At 38.2% G+C, this 25615-nt stretch overlaps 1 protein-coding gene across 2 annotated transcripts; it reads right to left on the reverse strand.

The window, feature by feature from the left end:
• Nucleotides 1-133: 133 nt before the first annotated feature.
• LOC124408884 (monocarboxylate transporter 13-like) lies at nucleotides 134-24058 on the reverse strand. 2 transcript variants are annotated; one of them, XM_046886156.1, is made up of 5 exons: nucleotides 23793-24058; nucleotides 3299-3514; nucleotides 2996-3122; nucleotides 2590-2769; nucleotides 134-2423 (listed from the first exon to the last, which is right to left on the reverse strand). In XM_046886156.1, the coding sequence occupies exons 1-5, from the start codon at nucleotides 23959-23961 to the stop codon at nucleotides 1202-1204; spliced, it is 1914 nt and encodes a 637-aa protein (XP_046742112.1). In that variant the 5' UTR covers nucleotides 23962-24058; the 3' UTR covers nucleotides 134-1201. The 2 variants fall into 2 exon arrangements, with proteins under 2 accessions (XP_046742112.1, XP_046742113.1); XM_046886157.1 differs by lacking the exon at nucleotides 23793-24058 and adding an exon at nucleotides 17353-17492.
• Between the last annotated feature and the right edge of the window lie 1557 nt (nucleotides 24059-25615).

The following is a 25615-nucleotide window of genomic DNA, read 5'->3' on the forward strand; positions in this document are numbered from 1 at the left end:
TTTTAGAAAATTAGTTCTATTATAAAAATTGTAATTAAATATAGTCATTATAGTGAGTACTCCCCGTAGAAATTTGGACAGAGTTTCATTGAAATTTATTGAATCTCAAATCATAGACTGTCTATGCCTTTTCGCAGAGATCGAAATATAGAGAATACATCTCTCGTATGTATATACATGATACATATACATCATCATTATACCCTTATACCTACACGACATATGTATATACTGACACCTATTCAACGTATTCTAAATACGTTTCTTAAATGTATATAATACTTTCTATATAAAAACTTCAGTGGAGTTTATCATTATTATAAGTAATTTACAGGCACCGTACATGTATATGTAAGTTAGAATAGCTATACTGAATTTATAAATATGTACATAAATTATATAGTTCGCGGCAATGTAGTTATTAAAATTTTCTCTATTTTCTCGCGCCATTATACTTTCGTATTGTGCTGTATAAATAGAAGTTTGATTAATTATGAGATGTGATTACTTAGAGTGAATATAGCAGGTAAAAGAAACTATTATAATAAAATCAGGATCGCATAAGTTTAAGCATGTCTAAACTTGGTGCAATTGAGATTAAACATGTGTATACTATATCCAAAATGAACACTGATTTTTACCACTAATATACCTATTATAATATAATTTGTTTAATGATTTGGCGTCCATATGATATTATATTATAGAGGCAATTATGTTTTGGCGATATAAGTATCAGACATTTTATACGTGATATATATATATATATATGTGTAGATATATAATGTATATGTATATTGTGGCAATAATTAATCTACAAAATGATCGGATGACCACCGCTTTTAATGCGTGCTGAAATTATCTTAGAAATTCATGTATAAAATATAATTTTAGTCAACTAACGACAATGCGATTGTAATCACACGATAATAACGATAATTGTTATAGACGTAATAGATGGTATACATATAATAGGTCGCACTAAATCACAGAGTTGCAAACTCACACTTATCATATCACTTGCGTAACTTTCGTACCACCATTACAATATATATGGTATAATTGAGAAAGAATGTTTATATATAATATACGGTAATATAATGTATCATGTGAAACTGAAGATTATATGTTTTTCCCTGAACCGTAACGCCTTGAGAATAGGACCTAGGATCAAGGATGTGCGCGATTTAGGGTATTGGTGCTATAATTTTTGTGCGGCAGCTTGACCGTTAGCTAGATTTCTCGCTTGCCTTCTGTAAATGAAGGGTACGAATCCCCAAAGTGAGGATCCGGCAACGAGTACGAGGCCCAGGATGGAAAAAATCGGACCATAGCTCCCGATCTCTTGGAACACCAATCCACATATCGGAGGTCCAACCAGCTGTATGATACCGTTAACAAAAAGTGATATCCCGTAAGAGGATGTGAGCTTTTCCAGCCCCAACATGTCGGCCATTATGACGGCTGTAATACCGACGTAAATTCCCGATGAGAGGCCGAAAACCGCGCAGTAAACAGCCAGCATAGTGTAGGTGGTGGCGAAGGGTAGCAGAGCGAGTGATATACCGGAAACGAGAAGACCGCCAACGAAGTACCAATGCTTCGGCATTATCTTGATGTCGGACATGGCGGATCCGCCGATGCGCCCCGTTAGATCGAGGATCGATACGATGGATAGAAGCAGAGACGACATGTTCTTCTCAAAACCTAGCGATATCGCGTAGGCGGGAAGAAGTATAACAAAGTTGGTGTAGCTGACGGCGTTAGTAGAGTTCGATATGAGAATGACCAGATAAATGGGGTCCTTCAACAGACTGACGTCGAAGAACTTGTTCTTCGACTTCTCTTTATCATCCAATTTCCCCGCTTTCTTTTCCGGCGACTTTCTGAATGTACTCGATATCGCGTTCAGCGTCAAGGTCGAGGCGTGCTCAGGGTGGAGGGCCGACAGCGTGCTGCCGTGGTAAGGCGTGCTGATGTAGTTGAAGGACGAGGCGCTCGGTGACCTCGGGGGTGCTCGTCTACTCCTCAATTTAGAGCTCTCGAAGTCACCTCGCTCAGGAACGACGTGAAGTGCCGGGGTGCTGTGCATTTGTCCGGCACCAACGTCCTTGCCGGCCGGCATGCTCACCTTTCGTGTCCTACCCTGAACCGGGGTGTTCCGATAGTTTTCCAAGGCCACGCTCGAAGCGCTCTTCGGTACGGTCGGATCCCGCCCGTTAGATTGCGGAACTATCAGCAGGCTCGTTGGGTTCTTCTCCTCCTCCGGCGTCGTCACGTTTATCGATATTCTGTCAGCCTCTTCCGGATCCTCCGTGTCCTCTGAACGTTTCGCTGGTATCAAGTGCTTCTCAACCGGGTCATAGAGCAGCGCACATGCCCAGACGTTCAAAGTCAGAGCACCCATTATCAGCACGGCTCCTCTGTTTGTATGGAAAAATTTAATTTTTTAGTTATATTCTGCCGACGAAATTGAAAGAGAGCTCGAAAAGCAGAGAAAGATGGAGAAGATAAAGTGCTAGATGCTATCAGGAACGACGTCTTGAAGCAATGAAAAATATTAAAATCTGTTCGTCGTGTTTATCTTACCTGTAGCCGTACTCTCCCAAAAGTATTTGGAGCACTGGTGGTAAGAATATTGATCCAAGGGCGCTTCCAGAAATACATAGACCGTTAGCAAGTCCCCTTAATCGAACAAAGTACGATGTGACTATGTAGACCGTTGGCGGGAAGGCCAAACCTGCTCCAATTCCCACGAGGACTCCGTAGCTGATGAAAAACGTTTTTATAAGTACAACAATAAATGCATTGTATTACATATGTCTTATGATTCTGGTATTGTTTCAAGCACTCAAAATCATAATTTCGCTAATAAAACGATCCATGATTATTGTTTCAGACAAAATTATACATTATTTTATAATATTCTATTGGCAAAAAGTTCACACGTTTGAAAGCGTTTTCTAAATAATTCTTACATCAATGTGAAATTTACCTCATGCAAAGATATCCGACGGAATTCGCAAAGTAACTCAGCATCATTCCAGCCGCGGCAAATGTTCCACCGATAAGTGTGACTGTCCTGTACGAATATCTCACAGACAAGACACTGGATAGGGGTCCTAGACAAGCAGAGTGATTATAGTTTTGCATCGACAATAATTGCGTATGGTACACCGATAGTATATATGCATGTCTGTGATCTATTTCATTATTATTTTACGCAAAATTTCAAGAAATTCTGGGAAGAACATAGGCATTAATAAATAAAAGGGGATTTTTGTATCGTGTAACTTACCGAGAGAACTGTAAAGGAAATAACAGAGAGCCGGAATCCATGCCGCAGCAGCTGGTGAAGAGTCTTTGAAGACTTCAAGGAACTCGACGAAAAGCACACCAAACGATTTTATTGTACCCGGGATTAAAACATTGACTGTGACGGAAGCAAGAAGCACCAGCCATCCCCATCCTCCATCCGGTGGCACCAGTTCTCCCTCCGCAGGCGCAGATTTTACTGTAACGATACGAAAATCAAAGATAAATTAGTACTGGCTTAGTCTACTGCTCAGTAAGACAAAGTTTTTAACTTCGAGAATCACGTCGAAAGCAAAAGCCCTTAGAATTGTATTAATAATAACCGGGTCGTATCTGTCATTTCATGAGGAAGTGTTTAATTGCACGGGGTTGACGGTGAACAAGGTCCTTGTAGCCTTGGTAATACGTTGTAAAAAGAAAGAAAAAAAAACACACACACACACACACACCAATGAATTCTTATCGTATTTTGTGGAAGGACCATTCTAGACAGTTTACGAATCTGCCAAGGTTTATTTTGCACAATTCGAATAAGGTAAACGTAGAATTTTTCTCGTGGAAACGAAATATCTGAACTAAATTCATCGGAATTGGCATAACGGATATCTAATAAACCAATTCAACCGCGTGCGAGAGGCTTGAGTAGATAAGACCGTTACATACTGTTTATAATATGTCTCATATATCAGGGAATATATTTTACCGTTCAACGGAAACAAGATTAACTTATTACTGCAAAACAGGCCACTAGACTTCCAGATTGCTCCAAGTGCCAACTTTATGGCTACGTCACACGTTTAGACCAATTCTGCTTAACAGGTAGTTAAAGTTTTGTGCCATAGTGTTAATTCCCATGGAACTTTTCATGTTTATAGTTACATGTACCTATGTACACACATGTTCATATATGTAAGAGATTAAAACAAAAGCGAGGTAATTAATTTGACAAGGATGCAAACGCTGCAATGCAGAACATAAATATAACATTGGAGAGAAATATCGTCATAAATTCAGGTCATAAATTCCACTCCTCACCGAATACGTTATTTGCCGAGGTCACGTTAACAAGAAAAGGTTAATTGCAATCTGAGGAGCCTGCGTGTAACACGACTTTACGCCATAATAACGTTGCCATTAGTCACTCGAAACTATAAAACCGACGAGTAAAATTAAATTCGTCGAAAGTTAAAACGAATCGAAATAATTAGGGTTCATTGCTGAAAGTATCTCGGTAATTTTCGTTCCACCCGGAAATCGGTTGACGAAAAGAAACGAAATTGCTCGTCGAGTAATATACTTAACCAGCACTTTTCTCCTTTTTGTATTTGTCTTGCAAAATCCGCGATTCTTTTTAATTCCAAAAAATAGTAAGCCACTGGAAACCTATCAAACGAACATTACTGTATAGTATGTACATATACGATATATATGCATAAAGCACCAGCATCGATCCTTGCGAAAGCCGCCAGTGAGTCTGACAAATGCATGACTAATTCTCTCGCACGTGACGGGAATTTATTTACTTTCCTTTCACCTCTACATGAAGAAATAGACCAAGAGAAGGTGAGAGTAGAACGTCATTGCTAATTGGCAACTGCCCAGCTGGTGTCTATTCACCCACGCAGTAAAACAGGTGGAACGGATTATATGTTTGCATGATTCTCATTTATTGCTGGGATAAGTAGGTGCAAATTAATGCCTGTCTCTGCCTTTCGAATGACTTTCCGTCAACGCACTCCGGAAATAATTTCAATACGCGGACTCCACTTCTCATGCAGCCTTTCAATTTTGCTTCATCTAATCATCTAATTATTATCTCGGTGTCATTTTCTTACCTACAGACTTTGCGGAATAGTCAGAACTGGTCGAAACATCTTCGGTAAAAACAAAGAAAACGTAAAAAAAAAAATCGTTTACATTTTTCAAAGCGCATACGACATGGTTCGCTGTAATCTGCGTCTTGCTGACAAGGTCACAACGAGTCGATACAATGGTCTAGTCACTTGCTGTTTTACTCTACCGTGGTACGTAACGTATGCAAAGTTCACCGCAAATCTTAGTGAAGAAAGACTAAGTAACTTTGCCGCAAAACTCCGGGTGATAATTTATTTAAGTTGAGTTTTCTTCGAACCAGCTTACAAATAAATGAATTGGAATTTGATAAAATTATTCCATCATTCGAGGCAGTTTTGAAGTTCGAATCATTTTTGCTGATCATGAAACGGCAATTTCATATGATCAGCTCCAATCGAGCTTTGGGATAATCCATTTCGTAGAGAGTGCAACGTTGGACAATCGGGACTCGCGTTTCGATGATAAACGAGGTGCAAATAACACTTATAAATAAGACACGGTGATCAACGACGTTTGCAGCATTATTCCTCATGCATTATTCTTGATAAGTGTGTAACAGACTCGTTAACGGTGGCGGAAAATTGTGCAAATTGGAATTTTCCGCATATTCTAGAAATCCTAGCGATTCGTGGTATCATGCGTGACATACAGGCGTGAATTTCCGGAGGAACAGTACACGTTCCGCATTTCAGTATATTAATTCGTAATTGTTTCCTGCAGTGGCTGACGGTTGATTGTATTACATAATTATTAGTCAAATTTGTTTCCTTGAGACAAAATAAAACGTCATGTTACAATCGAAGACTCGGATTGTCAATTTATGGTACATCGAAGCTTCTTGCAGTTATATAAGCGATACAATTTCTATGTCGATCTGAATCGCGAAGAGAATGGAAGAGTGAAAGCGTCGCCTTGACCCGCATACCATTTTACGTGCGCCCACTTAAAACTAATCCGATGGAAGCATTCTGTAGGTATGAAAACGTGCCTAAAAGTTGCGTGCAGAAAATGATTTACCGACCCTCACAATCATGGATGACGCACGCGTTGGGTGTGTCACGTTTTTTGATAAGTTCATGACAGCGAGATTCCAAGGTTTTGATATTGGGACGATAATTAATTCGAGCTTACGGTGATTGAAAGAGGAAATTTCATCACTGATTATTTCACGAACATTAGGAATCGCTGCAGTAGGTATATTGCAGACATGCAGTGATGATAATCCTCGTCAGCGTGATATGAGTTTTGATAAAACTGTCCTTGATAATATAATACGGTCAAACGACGAATGTTCGATTACAAACGTATTATTAAGTACAACAGCGTTGTATGTGTAAAAAATTTGTAGTAGCAGTCGGCTGATAGGATAACTCAATTACGGAACAATACCAAACCGATTTAATACGACAGACAGTGAGTATAGTACCACTTGAAAGACTACGAGTGATGTCGTAATTATTCGAGCTGAAGATAAGATGTTTTTAAACAAAGTTATATCAGAAGCGTAGCTTGCTTTAAATCTTTGAGATTATTCATAGAACAAACGTAGTAAGTTGATCCAACTTGGAATAATCGCAGTAACTTCAGTCTCTATGGTATAATTGTACAACAAAGGATATCGTAGAAGGCAAAGCATATGAGCATAAAAATTCGCTGAAGTTTGTTGAAACAAGAGATTGTGACATAAATTAAACATATTACACACATAATGTCACGTTAACAAAAAGAAGTAATAAAATTACCGCATTCGTTCTTGTCCAGCGGTCAACGACGTTCACGGAGAACAATGTGGTCGTTAATTATCCACCTACCTATAAACATTTGTGCGCACATATTGTTGAACAGCCTTCTCAATGTCGCGATTGCACAATAAAAACTATAAGTCGATCGCGTCGTTACCACAGAAAATCTTCTCATCCAGTAACCGAACAACTCATGATCGAGAATGTCAATTGCAATCAAACAAATGTCACGATATTCTGACGATTTATAGTCAGATCCGCCATAGCAAGATGAATAATAGGAGAATGACATTATCGCAAGTATCGTATCAATGATTTTTATACAGCAAATAGAATATGCTAGACTCGGGATCAATGGTGAACGATATCGTCGATCAGTCTTCTTCGGCGACGGGACAGGGATCGCATTCTTTGATATCATCGCTCGAGGACAAGTCGGTGACCCTTATTTCTGTGTCATCTGAGTTTGCACCCTTTCCAGACTCTCCGGCACCGGCGGTGCGGCCATTATCCATGATTTTGCTGGCACCGGAAGTTGCTCCAAGACTGTCAACCACGCCAGGACCGACTCGATGGGAGGGTTTCGAGCTACCAGCTGCTGATAGTCCAGCGTCAGTGGCTGTTTCTTGCTTCCTTGTTTGGCTGCCTCGGCCAATATCCGTTGCCGTTAGAACGACGAGGACAACGGCGCAGACAGCGATGGCCAAAAAGGAATATATCATGCTCCAAACGAAATTAGACACGCAGCCTGAAAGCTCGCTGTAAATCATCCAGCCCAGGGAGCAGCATATCAAAATTCCACCGACCCAACTTGCTCCACGCATAAGCTTGCAAGCCGTTCGACCACAGTGTCCAGCGACAGATCTAAGTCGGCAGAATCTACCGTTTATAATGCTAGGGTCAGTTCCTGTTTCCTGGCAAGACGGGTAGCTCAACTCCTGCTGGCGTCTGGTGTTCGCGCAATTAGTGCAACGTCTCGGCATCGTCAAGCCGTATGTTTAATACACGGTCAATGACTTCCGGAGACGAGCGATGGAGGTGATTATTTCGTCCGGCAATTACGATGTACAAAGGTGTCGATATTCTGCAATTCGTCCTCCTTTAAGAGCTCGGCATAGTTGTTGTCAAGGACATTGGCATGATCGAAACTTTGAGATAATTTCTTCCCAGCACTGACGTTGCCTTCTTTGATTTTAAAGAGCTGCTCGTAATCGCCTTGAGCTTGATTGTGGTTTTTGACGAAATTCTGATACTCGATGACGGATTTCTCTCCGTGGTGTAAAGCGTTTCTGCAAATTTCGCACGGTGGTGAATCTTGAAAATCCGTCGTGAGATCAGCCGTTGAAATTTTCTGATCGATTTCGCTTTCCTTCGATCGCGCTTTCGGATCACGGTAGCACAGACCCAGATTAAACGAATTGTGGTACAAGGATGAACGACGTCTTGAAATTGGGTTAATTTTGCTTAAATGAAGTCTGAGACGGTTAACGTTGCGGGTTCTTTCTTGAAGGATAACTGACAGGACCAGAGTCAAAGCCAGAATATAAGCAGTCAATCTGTTCATACCCAAAGTGAAATTTGACGTCGTTTCCAGATTCTGAGAACCTTTGAATGCCTCCAATTTGATTTACGTCCGGTTTTAAGGACACAGGACGATTCGAGCGGTCTGGAAAAAGCATTATGGGTACAACATTTATTTCTTTCAACGAAGGTCGCTGATAAATTTACGGATCGTTTATCTTGGCCATTTTTTTTTTTCTTTTTTTGGGAAAGGGTAGGAGTTGAATAAAGGTTTACATCATGAATGGACCAAAATTTACGCTATCAATTCGCGAGCTTGGCAATTTATCACCGCTTCATCCGTCGACGAGGCTTTGGACCCAGTATTACCTTTAGATGGAACGATAACATCCGGTCATCTCAAAGGTCGTTTCCCCGAGGATTTAGATCAAAGTCAATTCCAAAAATGACTTCAGAACCGTTGAATTTTCGTTGACTGATTAGTTTTCTTGCAAGGTAAACTTCGTGATAAGGTTTTAACAGTCAGAAAAGTGAACTTGGTTCTGTGCACATTCCATGCGAATCTATCGAATAACGAATTGAGGAAATAGAATTTTGATGTGAATTTAAAGGATTATTCATTATGGAGAAGGGGCTACAATAAATTTAGTTTCATTTTGTCGAAAGAAAAACGATATATAACCGTTGAAACTTTAGTTGACGGTAAATTGTACCCGATGAACGGTTGTTTCTCGGCTCGAAATAAACAAGTCGATCGCACTGGCTCTGGTCTCACAAGAGGTCGCATTTCCTGTTATGCAGAGGTTCAAAAACTCGTTAACCGTGCAAATAAATAACCAAACTTGTGGAAGAAAATTGTCTGTACGTAGAAACTGTTATTTTTATTCCTCAATGTACTCAAAACCATGACGATGCTTCTTCCAATCACACATATAGCTAAAAATAAATGTACTCAACACTCGTGGAGAAAGTTTCGAACGTGCTACATCCAAAAGTGTGACTGCTGCGTGATCCAAATTTATATAATAACTCGAGATACCGATATTCATCGGTATTATAAATCTTTCCAATCTTAATTACCTTCGAGATACCTATCAGGCGTGCCTGTAGTGGGCAGAGATAAAAACTATACAATACCTATGTATACACGAGCTAAATAAATCGAGTGATCGAAAAACGGAAGGAGAATGAAAAGGAAAGTAGTGCTAGGTATTCGTCCACAGTGTCATCCCTTACTATAACTGTTATTCGTCGCTTCCATTCGAGTTCACTGGGTTTATTGAATCGGCACCGCGAAGCCCAAGCTAAACCATGTTTCCCGGGATTCAATTTTCCCCGTAGATATATATATATATATATATATACGAAATTACCTCTCACGACTGGGATGAAAGCTCTTCTATTGACATGCCAACCGTAAATCGACCCCCTTTATACTGCTCCAAGTGCAAGAGAATTTGGTATACGAGCATGGAGTGATACAGGTACACTTGAAACTCCGAATCCAACAGAATTCAGAAAAAGTTTATTCATTCAGTGGATCTGATTGTTAAACTCAACTAGTAAAGGTAATCCATGCATTACAATACGGTAATGACAGTCTTGAAACTTTGATTGCAGAGATTTTGATGAACCCGTATTTGCACTCATTGTCACACATCCAAGACATTCATCACATTTTCAACGTTTTCCGTAGTTTCGTTGCTTCGATTTGCGCGAGCGGATCGAAAGAATACGATTCGCTAATCGGAACACATTTAGTGTAGCATAAAGAATGGGAGTTAAAATTAGAGAGAAAAATGATGATGGGAAATAAAGAATAACCTTCACACAAAGCGTCGTGATACGCGCAAAGTATTTTAGTTGTGCAAAAATGGCCCGTCATCATCATTATCATCATCATCATCATCATCATCATCAGCGACGAAGCTATTCTTGAGCAGGATGGTGAAGCTATCTATATAAGGTCACAGATATAAGCAGCACGTAAAATATACGTGTAATATCGAGTTTATAGACTGCTCGACTTCCCCGTTATTCAGAACCGAGAGGTTGTTGCTTCCTGCACATGACTCATGATACGCGATGTGAGAGGTCAGTCAGCAGCTCGCAGTGCAATCGCGCATTGCAGTTGCAGAATGGCGCAAACTCCACACACAAATTGGTTTATTTTGCATTGGCCTTCAATCGATACGGTCTGCGAGTAGGAAACGATCGATAGTTTCTATAAAAGTTTACATGTAGAATGTATAATATATAGACGCAAAAAAGCTCCTACTACGGTTTTAAACAGCAGTTTTATCTAACAAGTTTTTTTTATCTGGTAATTAGAAAATAAATAAGTTTTTAATAAGCTTTTAGTAAAGAACTTATAATTTAAGACAATTATTGAGAAGTTGTTGCACGCTTTAAAAAAAAAAATTTTCTTCAACAACGAACAGTGTAAATTCAAAGCGCTATTTCCGGCTTTAATTTTCACCCATACAAATATTATATCATTTCTTCTTTTGACTTGGGAATTAGATGAAAAGCTACATTTGAAATTTCTAGTTATTAGTGCTCTTTTAGTTTCTGCATTACACGGCTCATTTCGATACGATGAATTTTCGACGAAACTGTAGGTCTATAAATACACGTATTTACTGTATGTAAATGTGATGCTGCGGATACGTATAGCTGAATCCAGAATAGACGCAATGCATAATAATCAACAAGGAAGTCAGCGGCGGTAAGGTAGATCTAGTGACGTCACTGCACATCTGTGAAACGGAAGTATACATATAGAGGCTGGAATATTAGGGCGCTGTTAATATAATTTATACCTACGCATCGATCGACCCTATAAAGGAACTTCTGACCTTCGTATATTGATTTTATATGACAAATTTTATCTCCACAGCTTCGTAAAGGAATGATAACGATAATAATTATAACGAATAGTGACGGTCTTATGTTTACCGAAACACAATAAATTGCGTCGTCTGACAGGTTGAACTAAAATTTCCGATCGAATATTGATAAAGTCGATTCGTACACGTGGCCTGTGTTCGAGACTTCGTGTCCTCCACCCTGACAGATATCTCGTGCCTCGTATTTCAGTCTGCGCGGAGAGATTTCGATCACATGAAAAACTTTACGCATCAAAGAAAAGAAATTTAATTTTCCTGCCGCAGGTTTGACGTCTCGTACCAGCTATTACCATAATAATGAGCAAAGTACGTTAATTTTTGGCTCTGACAGAAAATCCGGTCAACGCTATTTATATGTCAAGACTTTGGAGTGGGGTTGAAATTCCGAATTTGAAAAGTTTCGAGAGCCAAATTCTTGATTTTTTTATGGCGAAACATAAAGTAAACAAATCAAACTTTGACGAAATTAAATTCTGAATGATCGAAGACTTTCACTTGTGTGAATTTCTTGTTTGGTAAAATTTGACCACTTTGATCTTTCTTTGTTTTGGATGTTCGATATTTCTACGTTCGGAATCTTGATCATTCGGATTTTCATTTTTTGTCTGATTTTTTACACCGACTTATTGAGTAAACTAAGCTGTGCGAGCATATTATAGTTTTAGGAATTTTACTCTATCGAAACTTTATTTTTAGTAATTTTTCTTTATGGGAACTCTACTTTTCTGAACTCTGCTCTATCGTACGTTGAATTTTCAGAATTTTGCATTTCGGAACTTTGAACCGTCAGGTATCCTGCCATTCGAAACTTCCTTGTTTCGTTTCGAAAAGTTTCATTTCTTTACTTCAAGTTTCGTCAGCAAATAATTCGGAATTAGGCGCTTTCGGAACTTCAACCCCTCCCCAAAGGGTTACAAAATGCATTTGTACCTAATCACACCATAATCAAAACTCTCGTAATCAAGTAGTGCTTGACTTAAAAATTTCAGAAATCAGTCTCGTGGCGCGGCTGTAAATGGAAAGAAGACGAGAAAACAGGACAAAGACGTCGGAGCCGTCGGCACCAGTGCTTTTGAAAGCCGTGTTGCATTCCTACATCGATCTGGTGCGCTTTAACGAAAATATTCTCTTCTTCCGCACGGCACGTTGTATTCTCCCAGTATTTCCATGCTGTAGATCAAAACATACCCAGTTGATAAACGTAAATAGTTCAGAGGCTATTGCATATATACCACCAGATGCAATCCGTAGAGATAAGAACAAAGATCCGATAGACGTTGAAAAAACCGTCTACAATTTCTCCAGACGTCAGCCCAAAATCCTTTGCGCAACTTTAATTGAATTTTCATCGGATTAATATCATATGACAGTTTTGCAAAAGCAGAAAATCGATTTTTGTTTGTCCTCGCATTGCTGTTGCAAAAAAAAGAATCACTTGTAAGATACGCGTCGTTAGTAAAAGGTCTTTAATCATATCGCTTGAACCCGGATGCAGGCAGTACAGCGCCATTCACCATGTGTAACTATTTTTTGTGTTTACCTAATCTCGTTCAAGAAAGATGGTAGGTTATAAACATGTCTGCACAAGTTATAATCCGAGGTTCAATGCGCTCGGGAAACGGTAACAGAAGTTGAGAAGTTCCATAGTAACTTAGGAAGTTAGCCACGTTATCGTAACGAAACATTGGGGGAAAGATAATTTTCTCTTTATTTTTACAATATCTTTGAAGGAACAAAGTTTTCAAAATAAAATATGAATACGTTTTGTTTTGTTACTGTTTAACGAATTTGAATCAATTCCAAAATCACGAAATAACGATTTTTCCTCGGCATAAATCGTTACAATAACGACACTAACGTCAACATGATTCATAATTTTCAAGAATATGTATGGTTCACGTACATACATGAAAACGATGCAGTACAGGTGACTTATTTTCTACAGACAATTATGGTCCAAAATTTTTTTGTAACTTAAGGCTGAATGGTTCCCCAATAAGGCAATAAGCGCGAAATTCACTAGAAAAAAGAAAACGAAACGACAAGCTTCAGGGAATGAGTTCTAAGAAGCAAAATAAGCCAACGAAATATGTTCTCTGCACTAAAAATCAGAGGATAAGGAGCACCCTGTGCCTTTAAGGTCATTTAAAGTACTGCAGCGGTGCTACATAAGGGATCGATTGTTGCCATGAGCCCCGTGCAATTTCACCTCGTCGCGATATTTGCGCAAAACAAAAACTATAAGCCCGGAGTAAGCTAAATGAAAAAAAGGGTTAGGTTTCAGGGTGCAATTCCAGGTCGGTTATTGTATGAGCGACGTTGGCAAAGTTGCCACGGCGACCGTGCGGTTTTATTCCATTTGGTCGGTGGAAATTTCCACCGTCGCGCCGAGATATCTGAAGGCTGTTCGCCTTAACTGCGGCCAGAATTATTCAACTATATCGCAACAGCTATCACCTGGCTATTGATAGACAGGAAAGATTTCTAAGTGTTTGTGCAAAAAACAGCGAGAGATACGAGGAATTGGGAAAATTCGATTCTGTTCCTGGTGAAAATAGTTCAATGAATTTTCATGAAAATTTCTACGAGTTTTTATGTAAAGGAGATTTTTATGTAAAAGTATAGGATTTGAGCTGATTCGTGTTTTTTCATCTTAACGTCAGATTTTCTATCTTTATATGACGAGATATTGAAGGTACAAGAGATTACAAGGAAAACGAGAGTTGAAATCGAGATTTTCTAGTACAAAGACTTTTGGTGTTTCAACATAAATTTCAATGATCAGTAATCCGGAATTAATTCAAATTTTGATGTACCAAAATGGTCCGTAATAAGCACATGACACTCAGTTTTTTCATCCTGATGTTAACAATAAGCGTCCAAGTTTTACAGAGACATTAATTAAGCGAACAATGTCTATACGTAATTAACTATAAAATTTTTCGCTCAACGTTATGTTTCCTCCATAAAGATTTTTCAATCAAGATTTATAGCGGAGAAGCTTGCGGATATTGAAAAGACAGTATACCAGAGGTAATTGTGAAATGAAAAAAAAAAAAAAAAAAATTATGGGAATCCAGGTTCAAATATAAAAGAATATAAGAATTCTGAATGATAGACGCGTACGGAATAACGGAAAGTTCTCTTCGGTATTTAAACGTTTTCACGACTTATCACCAGTCCAGAAACTGCAGTCTAGACGTCGCGCTGTTGAGTTTTTTGAGTATCCTAACTCTAGGACCCTAGACTATCTGAACGAAACAAATAACTAAGTTCAGGGGACTGTTTATCGCAGAAGGGTTCTCTTTCATTCGAAAGCTTAAAGACTAACGAATGGAATATAAAAAATCTGATATGAATTTTTCACCGTGAAAAATTCCATTGAACAAAGTGAGAAAAATGATTTTAGCAAGCCGTAAGAATTATGTGGAGTTAAGGGGAACCATGCGTATGTCCTAGGCTACCTTAACCCCAAGAGCCATGAGTAAGATAGTGAGAAAAAATCAAAATCATAGACTAACGTTTAGTAATAAAATTGTCTGTAAATATGCAATGCGGAGTCGGTTTATACTAATTTCTTCTTCATTCCTTTCAAACCAATCATCGCAACCATTAAAAAAATCTCATTTTCAAGGCTTTAACGGCTTTGAAAAGCTTATCCACAACGGATTGCACGCGCCAATGAGTTAACCCCATCGGTCTGGACACATCTTCTCGGTGGATATACCAACGCGTTTACAGTCTATTAAATTGTGAGCTCTTTCGTTTCACCGAGCACATGGATTGAGACGTACCGCTTTTTTTTTTCTTATCCTAGAACTTACGTCCAGACAATTTCCATGACAAATGACGCGTAAAAGACGCTAAAGATCGTTGAAGAAGACACTGGATGCCTGTATGACTTGACAGCGTTCGTCTTTGTCAACGGCATGATGTTTGCTCATAACTACGTCACGAGTTTGCTCGACCTGGCGGTTCCCATCACGATACAGTTCGTCGGGTAGTTTTCCTTGTCGTACCTCAGAGTGAAGCAAAAAGAAGCCAAACGCGATGAAACACTCATAGTATTCCAAGCTGGAGGATGCCAAAAGTTCTTCGACATTGGTGAACAGATGTTACCAAACGTCGTTATCTCCCGCCTTCTCGTATTTCACTTTTCGTTTGATTTAGGAGGATACCAGAACCACGATTGAGCCCTTTTTTCTCTCCACTCTTTGTACAGACTTATTCGAATGGCAAAAAATGTCCAAATTTCTATCGAAATACTGTGGATACTTCAGCTTTGTCAGTTATGCCTTACATAGATGCATTGCAAGTGCGTTCAACGACATCTTAGTACCTCTTCGCAATAGCATAACAACAACAAAGCGTAAGCTATAACTTTGACATGATGAAATTAAATGAACCATAAACTAATGATGGGGGACCATTAAGTTGTTACTCTTTTTCTTCTTTTCTACACAACTTTTCCATTATAGGTCTACAAAAGAAAACTTTCAACGACTCAACAACTTCATGATGAATTTATATTACATATTATATTACATCCTGCATTTTCATTCTCGAAATTGATGCGTCATACGGAAGAAAAATTATACTGCATGCGATCTCCCACACAAAACGGATATTCGTTATTATCGCTTCCTTGTCGATAAAAATACTCATATACATATATGTGTGTATACATTTGTGTAGAGTATTTTTATCGGCAAGGAAATATCACACAACATTTCGAGGCTGTTGTAAAAAATCTTTAGTCGCTGACCATGTTGAATCGTGGTTTATATTTAAAAATTTATCTTCAGAGCAATTTGTGTTAAGAAGCTTTTCACGCGTGTTCAACAAAACGATCACAGTCTGCTTGACCAACCGTGAAACGAAGAGGGAGGAAAAAGGTATAACAATTGGATACGTGATAAAAGGTCACGGTCAAGTTTTGTGCTGACCATCGCAGCCCGTATACCTATATACCGGTATATAATATAAATCTCGGTGTAGGATAAAATGTGCAAAGCAAGTAAGTCGTGTAATAAGCCAACGGACGCGTATGTATTATACATATACGCACAAACGAATCGCACGACACGCAATAACGTGCTCGAGCTGTGTTATAGTTACGTAATTAAATAAAATTAGGTACGTTAGATTCGGTTTGACAAAATCAATTTATTTCAGACTCTACAAATTTTCAAATATTCAAAATTTTGTACAGCAATATCAGTTTTTAAATTGGATATTTTGATGAAAACTTTGAGCTCAAAGTTCTGGGCTTTTTCTCGACGTGAATAGTAGAACATAATTGAATTATAAAAAAGGAAACTATCATGACGTCAAATAAAATTCTTTTCTTTCTTTAAATCACGATTTTATCTACGTAAATATTAGGCGCGATCAAAGAAATTTCGCTATGCCTTGTATAAATTTACCGCATATACAAGCCTTTAATATTTATTGAAATGTAATGAAAGGATGATTAAACAAAATCAATATTGGAGATGATGAACCCTGTCTTAACTGCGTCCAAATATTATTTTATCACGATTAATCTTTAAGAGAATGATAATAATTAATTACAGAGAAAATCGCGGCGCAATGGAATATTATTTCGCAGAAGGCTTCTTTTTCTTTTTATTACAGACCAGCTGTTATTCTATCATAACATGCAACAATTATAACGATAATTATCGATGTTGCAGATAATTCGTACACCTAAGTATTACATATTTTATGTCGAGAGTAAAACACTACGGGTTTATCACAATGTCATTAATAAAGAGTAGCCTAGTGGCTATAAATAATAACCATCAAATGTATAATCAGCTCCGTTTTGCAATCTGCTCGCGATCTCTCAGGTCTGTTGGATACATTAAATATATATATATATATATAATACGTATTATAAGATAAGTGAAAAATTACGCGTAGGCTTGTAAAATGCCCAAAATTGAAATTACGCGAGGCAACAAGTCGCACATCTAATGACAAGTTTTTTTTTAGTTCCACATTCTTACTGAGCACGGTCCTTGTCATGTCCCACGTGGGCGATTGCGCAATCTCTGCCGCAGGACCTGCAGTTGTCTCCGGTTACTAGGAAATACAGCTTTACACTGCTCAATGGTGCTGCAGGATTAACAACGAGGCCAAATGTCATCCCTGTTCCGTCTCTTCGGTTATACAGAGTGAAAGTCTTTATTTTTTAAGTTAATTTTTGCATAAAAAATGGCACGTGCCATTTATTTATGGAGAAAAGGACACGGTGTTAATTCAAACTGATAATTTCTACTTAAGTTATATGATTTAAAAAATGTCCTTTAAGTATGTTAATAATTCTAACGATCATAATACGGTATAATAAGCTGTGCAGCAGGGCACTGAGAAAAATATTTATTACACCGTCTATAATTGTTATTCTTTGATTTAACAACGAATTAAATCACCCGCCAATTTCCACTTTTATTTAACCCAAGAAAATTGCTCATTGCTTAAAATACAAAAATCACCGATGGATCGAAAGAAATGAGATACGTTTCCGCGTTGAATAGATTTTTATTTGATTTCTATTTATTTATTCTTTTCTAGTTGCAGTAGCATCAAAAATTCAAGGTTAATCAATTTTTTTCTCAGTGTACAAATTACACTGTCAAATTAATCAAACCGTCACGTTACAAAACACTGAGCGCGATCATAAAGAACAGTATAATATCAATAATGGCGTAAAAAATCCGCAAGGAGAAAATAAACTAATTGTAAGAAACATGGTAAAAAAATCAAAGAATTTACATAAAAAGAAAGAAAGAGTTTTACCGCAATAATTTATATCGTATACATGTAGCGCGAGATTAGAAAGGGGTTTTAAAAAAAGCATTAGGATCGAAACGATCACTCGAAAATTCAATTAAAGAAGAATATCGTCACGGAAGCCATGAAACGAGCTAGAATAAAATGCACCGATTTCACCGCACCCCGACATTTTATTTGCATGTAATACATATATGTTGTATTATATGCAGGATAAACGGTGAGAGCAAGTAAACGAAACCCCGGGATCAGCGGCAGCGCAATGGTGTAAATAATTATCAGATGGAAATGAATTTTCTTATTGTCTGTTTCCCTCTCTCCCTCTCTCTCTCTCTCCCTCTCTTATTCTTATTTATTCTTATTCTTGGTCATCTTCTCCCCAACCACCAGCCAAAGAGGCACACACACGAGTCAGAGGCCTCAGGGGTTGCTCCTCGAGTCGATACGCCGGCCACGGAGAGCCGCCCGCGTTGCCTCCGGCCGACCACTAGCAGCTATTGCTACTAGGACGCCGCCTCCTGCACCTGCCGCGTGGCGGCGCTGGCGTGCTGCGCAAACTTTGAAGGAAAACAAAGGAAAGCGAGCCGCGAAAAGCACTGCCGTGAAGTTAGCCGCGGCGTACTTCGCTGCATCACTTTTACGCAGAGCTGCAATAAAATTGAGAATGAGGCTGAAGTTGGCGACGTTACTGTAACGGAACATAAGGGGGGAAAATTTATGTATAATCATTATTGCGCAATTTTATATACCACTTTTCGAGGAGTTGGATTTTTAAAATAAAAATATGTTTTCTTTGTCATCGTTTAGTAAAGTCCATAGTAAAGATTTTTCTTAAATATGCATCGTTGTTACAGTAACGTATCAACTTCATCGTCGTAATTGCAAAAGTGATGCTTTTTGTTCATTTTATTGCTGGATTAACATCCACGTTAATGAAATACAAAAAAAAAAACGAACACTCAAATTGCAACTGGAAGCTTGCAATTAGAAATATCTTCACCTTTGTTTCGTAATTAACTTTAGTAGATTCGTTCGATTTCGCCGTTACAGTGGCTAGTTTCATTCGGAAGACTATTTTCTATGGAAATAATAGTCACGGAGAAAGATTTTCCGTTGTTGTCAGTAGTTAATTCGTAATTGTCATTTGTTGATCGTAATTAGTATCGGTGCAATATTTTGAGATTAGATATTAAACTATGTCACGATGATGAAAAAGTGAAAAGTGTTTCAGTCAATTTTTAGAGTAAACTTCTGGATAAAATCAGCTATAATCGTAGAGAAAAATTGAATAAAAGATGATTTTTGCAATAGAAAAGTTAACTCACCATCAATGGATGTTGTTGTGATCAAATTTTATACCCTAAACAACTAGCAAATTTACCTTATTATTTTCTCTGTAATATTTTATGACGATAAGGGTTAAAAACGGTGCCATGTTTTACGTTTTCATTAGTGCGATATTTTAGCCAATTTAAAATTATCCATTCATTTTTAACATATTATGAGCAGCCGACGGCCACGTGCCTAAGCAAACAAGTTTATACTGAAATGGTACAAAGGCCGCAAGAATTTGTTTTCAGCTCGATTATTTGCTGCTTAGTTGGAAGAATTTCATGGCTTAAAACAAAGCTCAATTTCATCCAGTCGTCAAAACAAATCACATTGGAAAATGCAATCTGCTTTGTACACATTCTTTTCACCGAATTCCTGAGGCTATCGGGTGCCTTGAAATTCCCTCCAGCCACCCATAAACGTCTTTTATTAATCAATACTGATATATAGTCTTATGATAGCCGGGTGACATGTTCATCAGAAAAACATGTGAAGGCATGTTATAAATTTTCTAGGGATAAGCTTTCCTCGATAAATAGTGTGCAAGATTTCACAAGATTACAAGCCTGTTAGAATACATTTGTCGGATTGGAAGAAGAAAGAACTGTATTCAACGGAAAATTTTCTCCATACCTATCGAAGGATAATTTCATGCGCATTACCGGTTTCTAATTGAATCACATATGAGACTATACAAACAGCGATTTATACGAAGTCAATTACACAATACGTATAATAAAAACATCACGATCAATCATATACGTATAGTGGGAAATAGATAGAATTTTTGTCAATTCTACATGAAACATATGACCTCGAATGACGCACAGGGATCCGATACGAAGAAAATAAATAACAGAATAAGAAAACAGAGATATGAAAGCAAAGATAATCTTACATCTGTATGCGTAAGAAGTTTCAAAAGCCAAAGTTTGGGCGAATGGGTGACGGATTAAATTTCGGTTTGCTTTCCGATCGTCATATCCGGTTGTTCACTCATATTCATATGCAAGGCTATAAGAAACCCGACTCAACTAACTTTATGATGCAGCTGTATACACGCGATTAAATTTCTCAACATTTTTACTTTTGCAGAAATGCAGATGTTGCTAAAAAATTATTTACAAAAGTATCACTATAATCTGCAAAAATGAAATTTTCTATACTTGACGAAATAATTATAACAATCTAAAAATAAATCGATATTCACTCTAATCGAACAGAAGAAGATATTTAATTATCAATGTTATAATATTAGCCGGTAAATCCAAATCTTTTTTTCATTACACGAAACCAGATTTTTGTAGTATTGGCAGATTTTTTTTTTTTTTTTTTTTTGCTAGTAAATATGTAGATACATACGTGCTCACAGATTATTCGACCTGTTTTTATTTTATTACCTTTTTTCCGGCAATTCAGCAAAATAGTTGTAGGATCAAGATACGTTACGATTATCACGTGCCAAGTCTTTCGAATCTTTCCTTTTTTCGATTTCAATCGTATAATACAGCTTTACTTGCGTTGTTTATTTGCACAATAATTTCTTAGTACTCAAGACTTTTCGACTAGACGACGACTAAACCAAATAATTTGGACGAATGTTTCAATGTTAGATAATTCATAAGTAAGATAATAATGGTGGTAATTATTCCGGAGTAATTAAAAAGAAATTTAAGTTTAATGATAAAAATGCAAAAAAATCTACAAGAAACGAATGCTTCTTACAAAGCTTTGAAAATGTAGTTCATGCACTTTTGCAGAGACGAAGCTATTTTGACGGCAACGGAATGACTCGTTCGTAAAATTCCAGAAATAATTAATTCCCAAGGTAATTCCTCTATCCCGCATCATTCAAGCTATATAACCGCAAGAGTATTTATTCGTTTTTCACGACTTCAACCTTTTTCCACCAAACCGCTAAACCTACTGATTTCCGTCGATGAGGTCCTCAGCACATGATACAGAATAAATCGAAAGTCTTATCAGTCGTTTTCACCATATCAGCAGCTTATCCGGATACACGTATATAAGGTATGTATAGTATAAGTATATATATATATATCTTTGAGGACGCATTCGACGCGCAAACGCGTATAATGCCAAGTATCAAGTGAGGAAAAAAATACTCGTTCAAGGCGGTCTCTGCAATTTTCCAAGCTGCGGTATAAAATGATTTTCAAGCGCAATATAAAATTTATCTGCGACGCGTTATATACGTACATGGGTACATTTGTGTAATGTACCTAGTATATACTATTCACGTATAATATGTGTGTAATTGCGGTTCGACACGAAGGGCATCAGTTCATGGAAAGTCACTGCTGCATCAGATCAGGCTTGAAAATTGCATAACTAATTAAAGCTTGCATAATCCGCGTGAAACAGGAGTTACTTTTCTCCTGTTATTCTTGCTATAGCATGCTATAATGTAACTTCGACGTATAACCAGGCAATTTTTGATCCCCCGAGGCAAGCCGTTAAAGGGGTTATGGATTTGCGGAAAAATTTCACAAACTTATATGGAAAAATGCAACGCTTCTTTTAACAGTCTTTCCTGATACGCGAACTCGATTGTTAAGTAAATAAGAACTGATAATATAATTATAATCGCATTGGTCATTACCGTGAATCATTACAACGCCGAAAGCGAAATAACACCAAAAGCTTACAAATCTGCACGACTCCGTTATACAATTAATCTGTTATCTAGACAAGGGTAAAAAACTTAACCGCGGTGAAGTTGTGCACTTCGTACGGATAAGAATCATTACCCAAGATATTAAAGGTACTTGAATTTATTAATCAATGTCACGAATCGGCAGATCAAAGACAAAAGCCTGTACAGTTAATAATTATACCAGATTATCAGATTATCTCGCCAATTGTAATTGTCATACTTTTAACTTTCGTCCAACAATTAACACATACCATGTTTGTACAGGGTTAATGAACATAAATACAGGAGTATGTGTTAAATGTTCCGAATATAATTGTATAACGACGTAACAAAGGTATGCTCTTGCAATTGTACACAAATTCAAGTGCAATTAAAATTTACATATCCGTGACGAAGACTGATTCATCGCCGTATCAAATATACCGTAAAAAATATTCCCACGTATAAAATTTCGATTTCTGATTATATTAAATTACAAGTGTGTATAAAAAAAATTAGGCAGGCAGTCGCATCTCCGCACTCGACCTATTGTTTCCCGCTGTAGGATAATAAAAAGTGCAGCAGGCACCTTGCAGCGTTGAGTTAAGTGTGCAATGCTTGGAATTGAGGTCGAAACTCCTCGTGGAAAAGCACACGCCCACCTCCGAGGCATTCACACACACTTTGACATTGCTTCAACTGTACACGAATGTATAATGCTAAGGTGTACAGATTATTATACACACATGCAGGAGGTTCCGGCATCCAAGGGATCCGTTCGTATAATAGACCGTAACCTAGTTCCACGCTATTAGAAAAATTCTGGCAGGCTAGATTTACCTAAAACGGCGCAAGTATTTTTCCACCTTTCTTGTAATAAATACTTTGGTAAGATTTTTGCAGAGTTTACAGCTTTTTATTTTTTTTTATTTTTATGGTAAAAATGTCCCGAGCAAAGCTTGTTCGTTTTCTAAAACATAAAAGAAAAAACGAAAAAGAAATAACAACAAGCCCATGATTTTATTAAACGACTTATGCCAGCTGTATTCTTAAGGACACGATGTACACAGCTTGTGAATATACTTATTGTTAGTTTACCGACAGAATGAACAGTCGTTCAACCGTTAAGAAAATGCAAGAACAGAGCAAAATTTATCAAGTGTACTTTTCATTTCTCCGACACATTTTTACGTCGTAAAAATACATGTGAAAGGGTAAAGAGTTGATATCATATACGTATGATATTTATACGGTTCGGAGCAGCATTTAGTCGCTTTGTTATAACCGAGCAGCAAATGCGTAGTAATATTTAAACTGAATTCCAGTAGTAAAAATGATGTTCAAATTAGTTTACGACTCTGGTTGCCTTGAAATAAATCAGTTAGATTACACAAACAACCGACGTGTTGCCTATCTGCCGGCGTCGCACGGTGAGTTTCACAGAAACCTCGCGGCACAATTTACGCTTGCTCGATCATCCGCATAGTTCTTTGTGTAAAAATAGCTACGTGTAAATAACGAAGTGATGAAAACTCTCCTTCCGCTCAGGGAAACACAGTAAAAAAAGGCATCGAATAAAAAAAGCACGTAAATGTAGGCATGTATAAAAACAGTGTAACGCTGATTATTTTCATGTAAGCATGTATAAACAGCTGACTGACTAACCTTTGCCATTCGCGGGAACTGCAGTCCCGTTTGCCTTCGGATGACGATCCTCATCGCTCGAAGGTTTCAGGGGGACCAGCTGATAGTCTCCTTTCTTTGGAACATCCTCGTCGCCGATTTTGATGCCGATACCGGTGGTCGGTGCAGCTTCCTTTTTACCCCCCTTCATCTTCGCCTCAAGCCTCAAGACGGCGGCCGCGATGACTCGGTCGTTTCTTTGTGTTCCTCGAGATTTTCACGCACAAATCAAACGCGCGCACAATTTACACGCACGCGTTATTATCACAATAAACGTGTACTTAAACACGCCCTCGTCGTAACACTTCAGCGTTAATGTTGGATAACTATTATTATTTTTCTTGTTGTTGTTATACTTAATTTAATATTATTATTACCGTAGTACGTAACACGTGGTTATGACGTTACTGATCTATAAACTATTCCGTTTGTTACATATACTCGTTATAGACAAAACTAGTTTCATACCCACAAAGCGACGCGTGTACCTACGCATGTATATATACATATAGATAAATTGAATTTAAGCGCGGGGTCAACGTTCATGAAATGCCGTGTCGAGGGCAGTGCCCTCCTCTGCAGTCTCACCGTCGGGGGGGTTCATAGGGTGCTCCTCTTTCCGCACAGAGTTGACAACTTTCGCAGTCCAGCACTGATCGCACCTGCAACAACGACACGTCCCTGACGACTTTGAATTGCACATAGACCCCGTAATTTTATTCCAATTAATTCTCATTCAGTTTATTAATTTTCTTTTTTTTTTATATACTAATTTTTATCGTCTAACGTTCGAAAAAAAATTACACTTTGTTCGCGGCGCAATCCTTTCCAGATTCAAATAATCACGGCCTCGACTGGGCTGTCGGGAAAAAACGATTACCAGGTATAACCTGTAATATATACCGCAAGGGTGATGACAACTCGTCCAATACGCGAACCTTCCCGAGACGTACAACGTACGAGTTCAGCGTACGAGAGCACGTGTGACAGTGCTCGGCTCCGCTCGATGCGAGCCCTGATCAGCTGTTCGAGTCCTCCCCCCCCCCCAGCCTCACCCCTGGCCCCTTCCCTAACGGGTCAGGCCCCTGTGAAGCCGACACACGCAGCGTATTAGCGACTCGCTATGCGACGCCGCGAGTAATCAGCGCGACGCACGTTGCGCAGAGATCAGCGTCGTTTGTTCGATCACTCTTTGTTCGACAAGCGACGACGTCATCGAGCAAAGAGTCGAATCATATTCGATAATGGGGATGATTATGATGATAGGTACGAGCCCTCCGTCGTCACGTGGACAACTCGATTTGAATCGTATTGAATGATGATTTTGTTATCTGATAGTGGGCGGTCTGAAGTCGGATCAGCTGATCTGTGTGATTATATTTTTAATTGTCGTTTTTTGGGGTTCTTTGGAATGATTTGTAGCGGTGAACGGATTGCTTAATGTTTACGGCTGCGTGTTTGATTATTGGGATATTGTTGTGAGTTGATTTGATGTTTTACTGTTACGACTCGATATTTATTGTTATGGATTTTTCTGAAGGTTCTGAGAAATTGGAAAGTAAATATTGTGGAAAAGAGATTTTTGGGGAATGTTGTAACCTATTTTGGCAGGGTCTCAAAATTTTTGTACAATGCTTCCTAGAATTCTTTGTTAGTTTTTTAGATCCTGAAAAGTGGCCCGAAAATTCGACGCGTAAAACATAAACTGACTTTAATAAGATCCTTGTAGAATATTCATTATTACAGTATATATAATACTGAATTTGCAAATGGTTATACAGGATAAAATTTCCATCGCTTTATTC

This window comes from Diprion similis, chromosome 8 (genome assembly GCF_021155765.1).
Source record: "Diprion similis isolate iyDipSimi1 chromosome 8, iyDipSimi1.1, whole genome shotgun sequence".
Classification (NCBI taxonomy): Eukaryota; Metazoa; Arthropoda; class Insecta; order Hymenoptera; family Diprionidae; genus Diprion; species Diprion similis.

Excerpts from the sequence above, each read along its gene's own strand:
- LOC124408884 (XM_046886156.1), bottom strand. The coding sequence starts at position 23,961 with ATGAAGGGGGGTAAAAAGGAAGCTGCACCGACCACCGGTATCGGCATC. Across the intron at positions 3,515-23,792 it reads AGTTCCCGCGAATGGCAAAG|TAAAATCTGCGCCTGCGGAG; the intron begins GTTAGTCAGTCA and ends GTATCGTTACAG. Across the intron at positions 2,770-2,995 it reads GTCGGATATCTTTGCATGAG|CTACGGAGTCCTCGTGGGAA; the intron begins GTAAATTTCACA and ends GTTTTTCATCAG.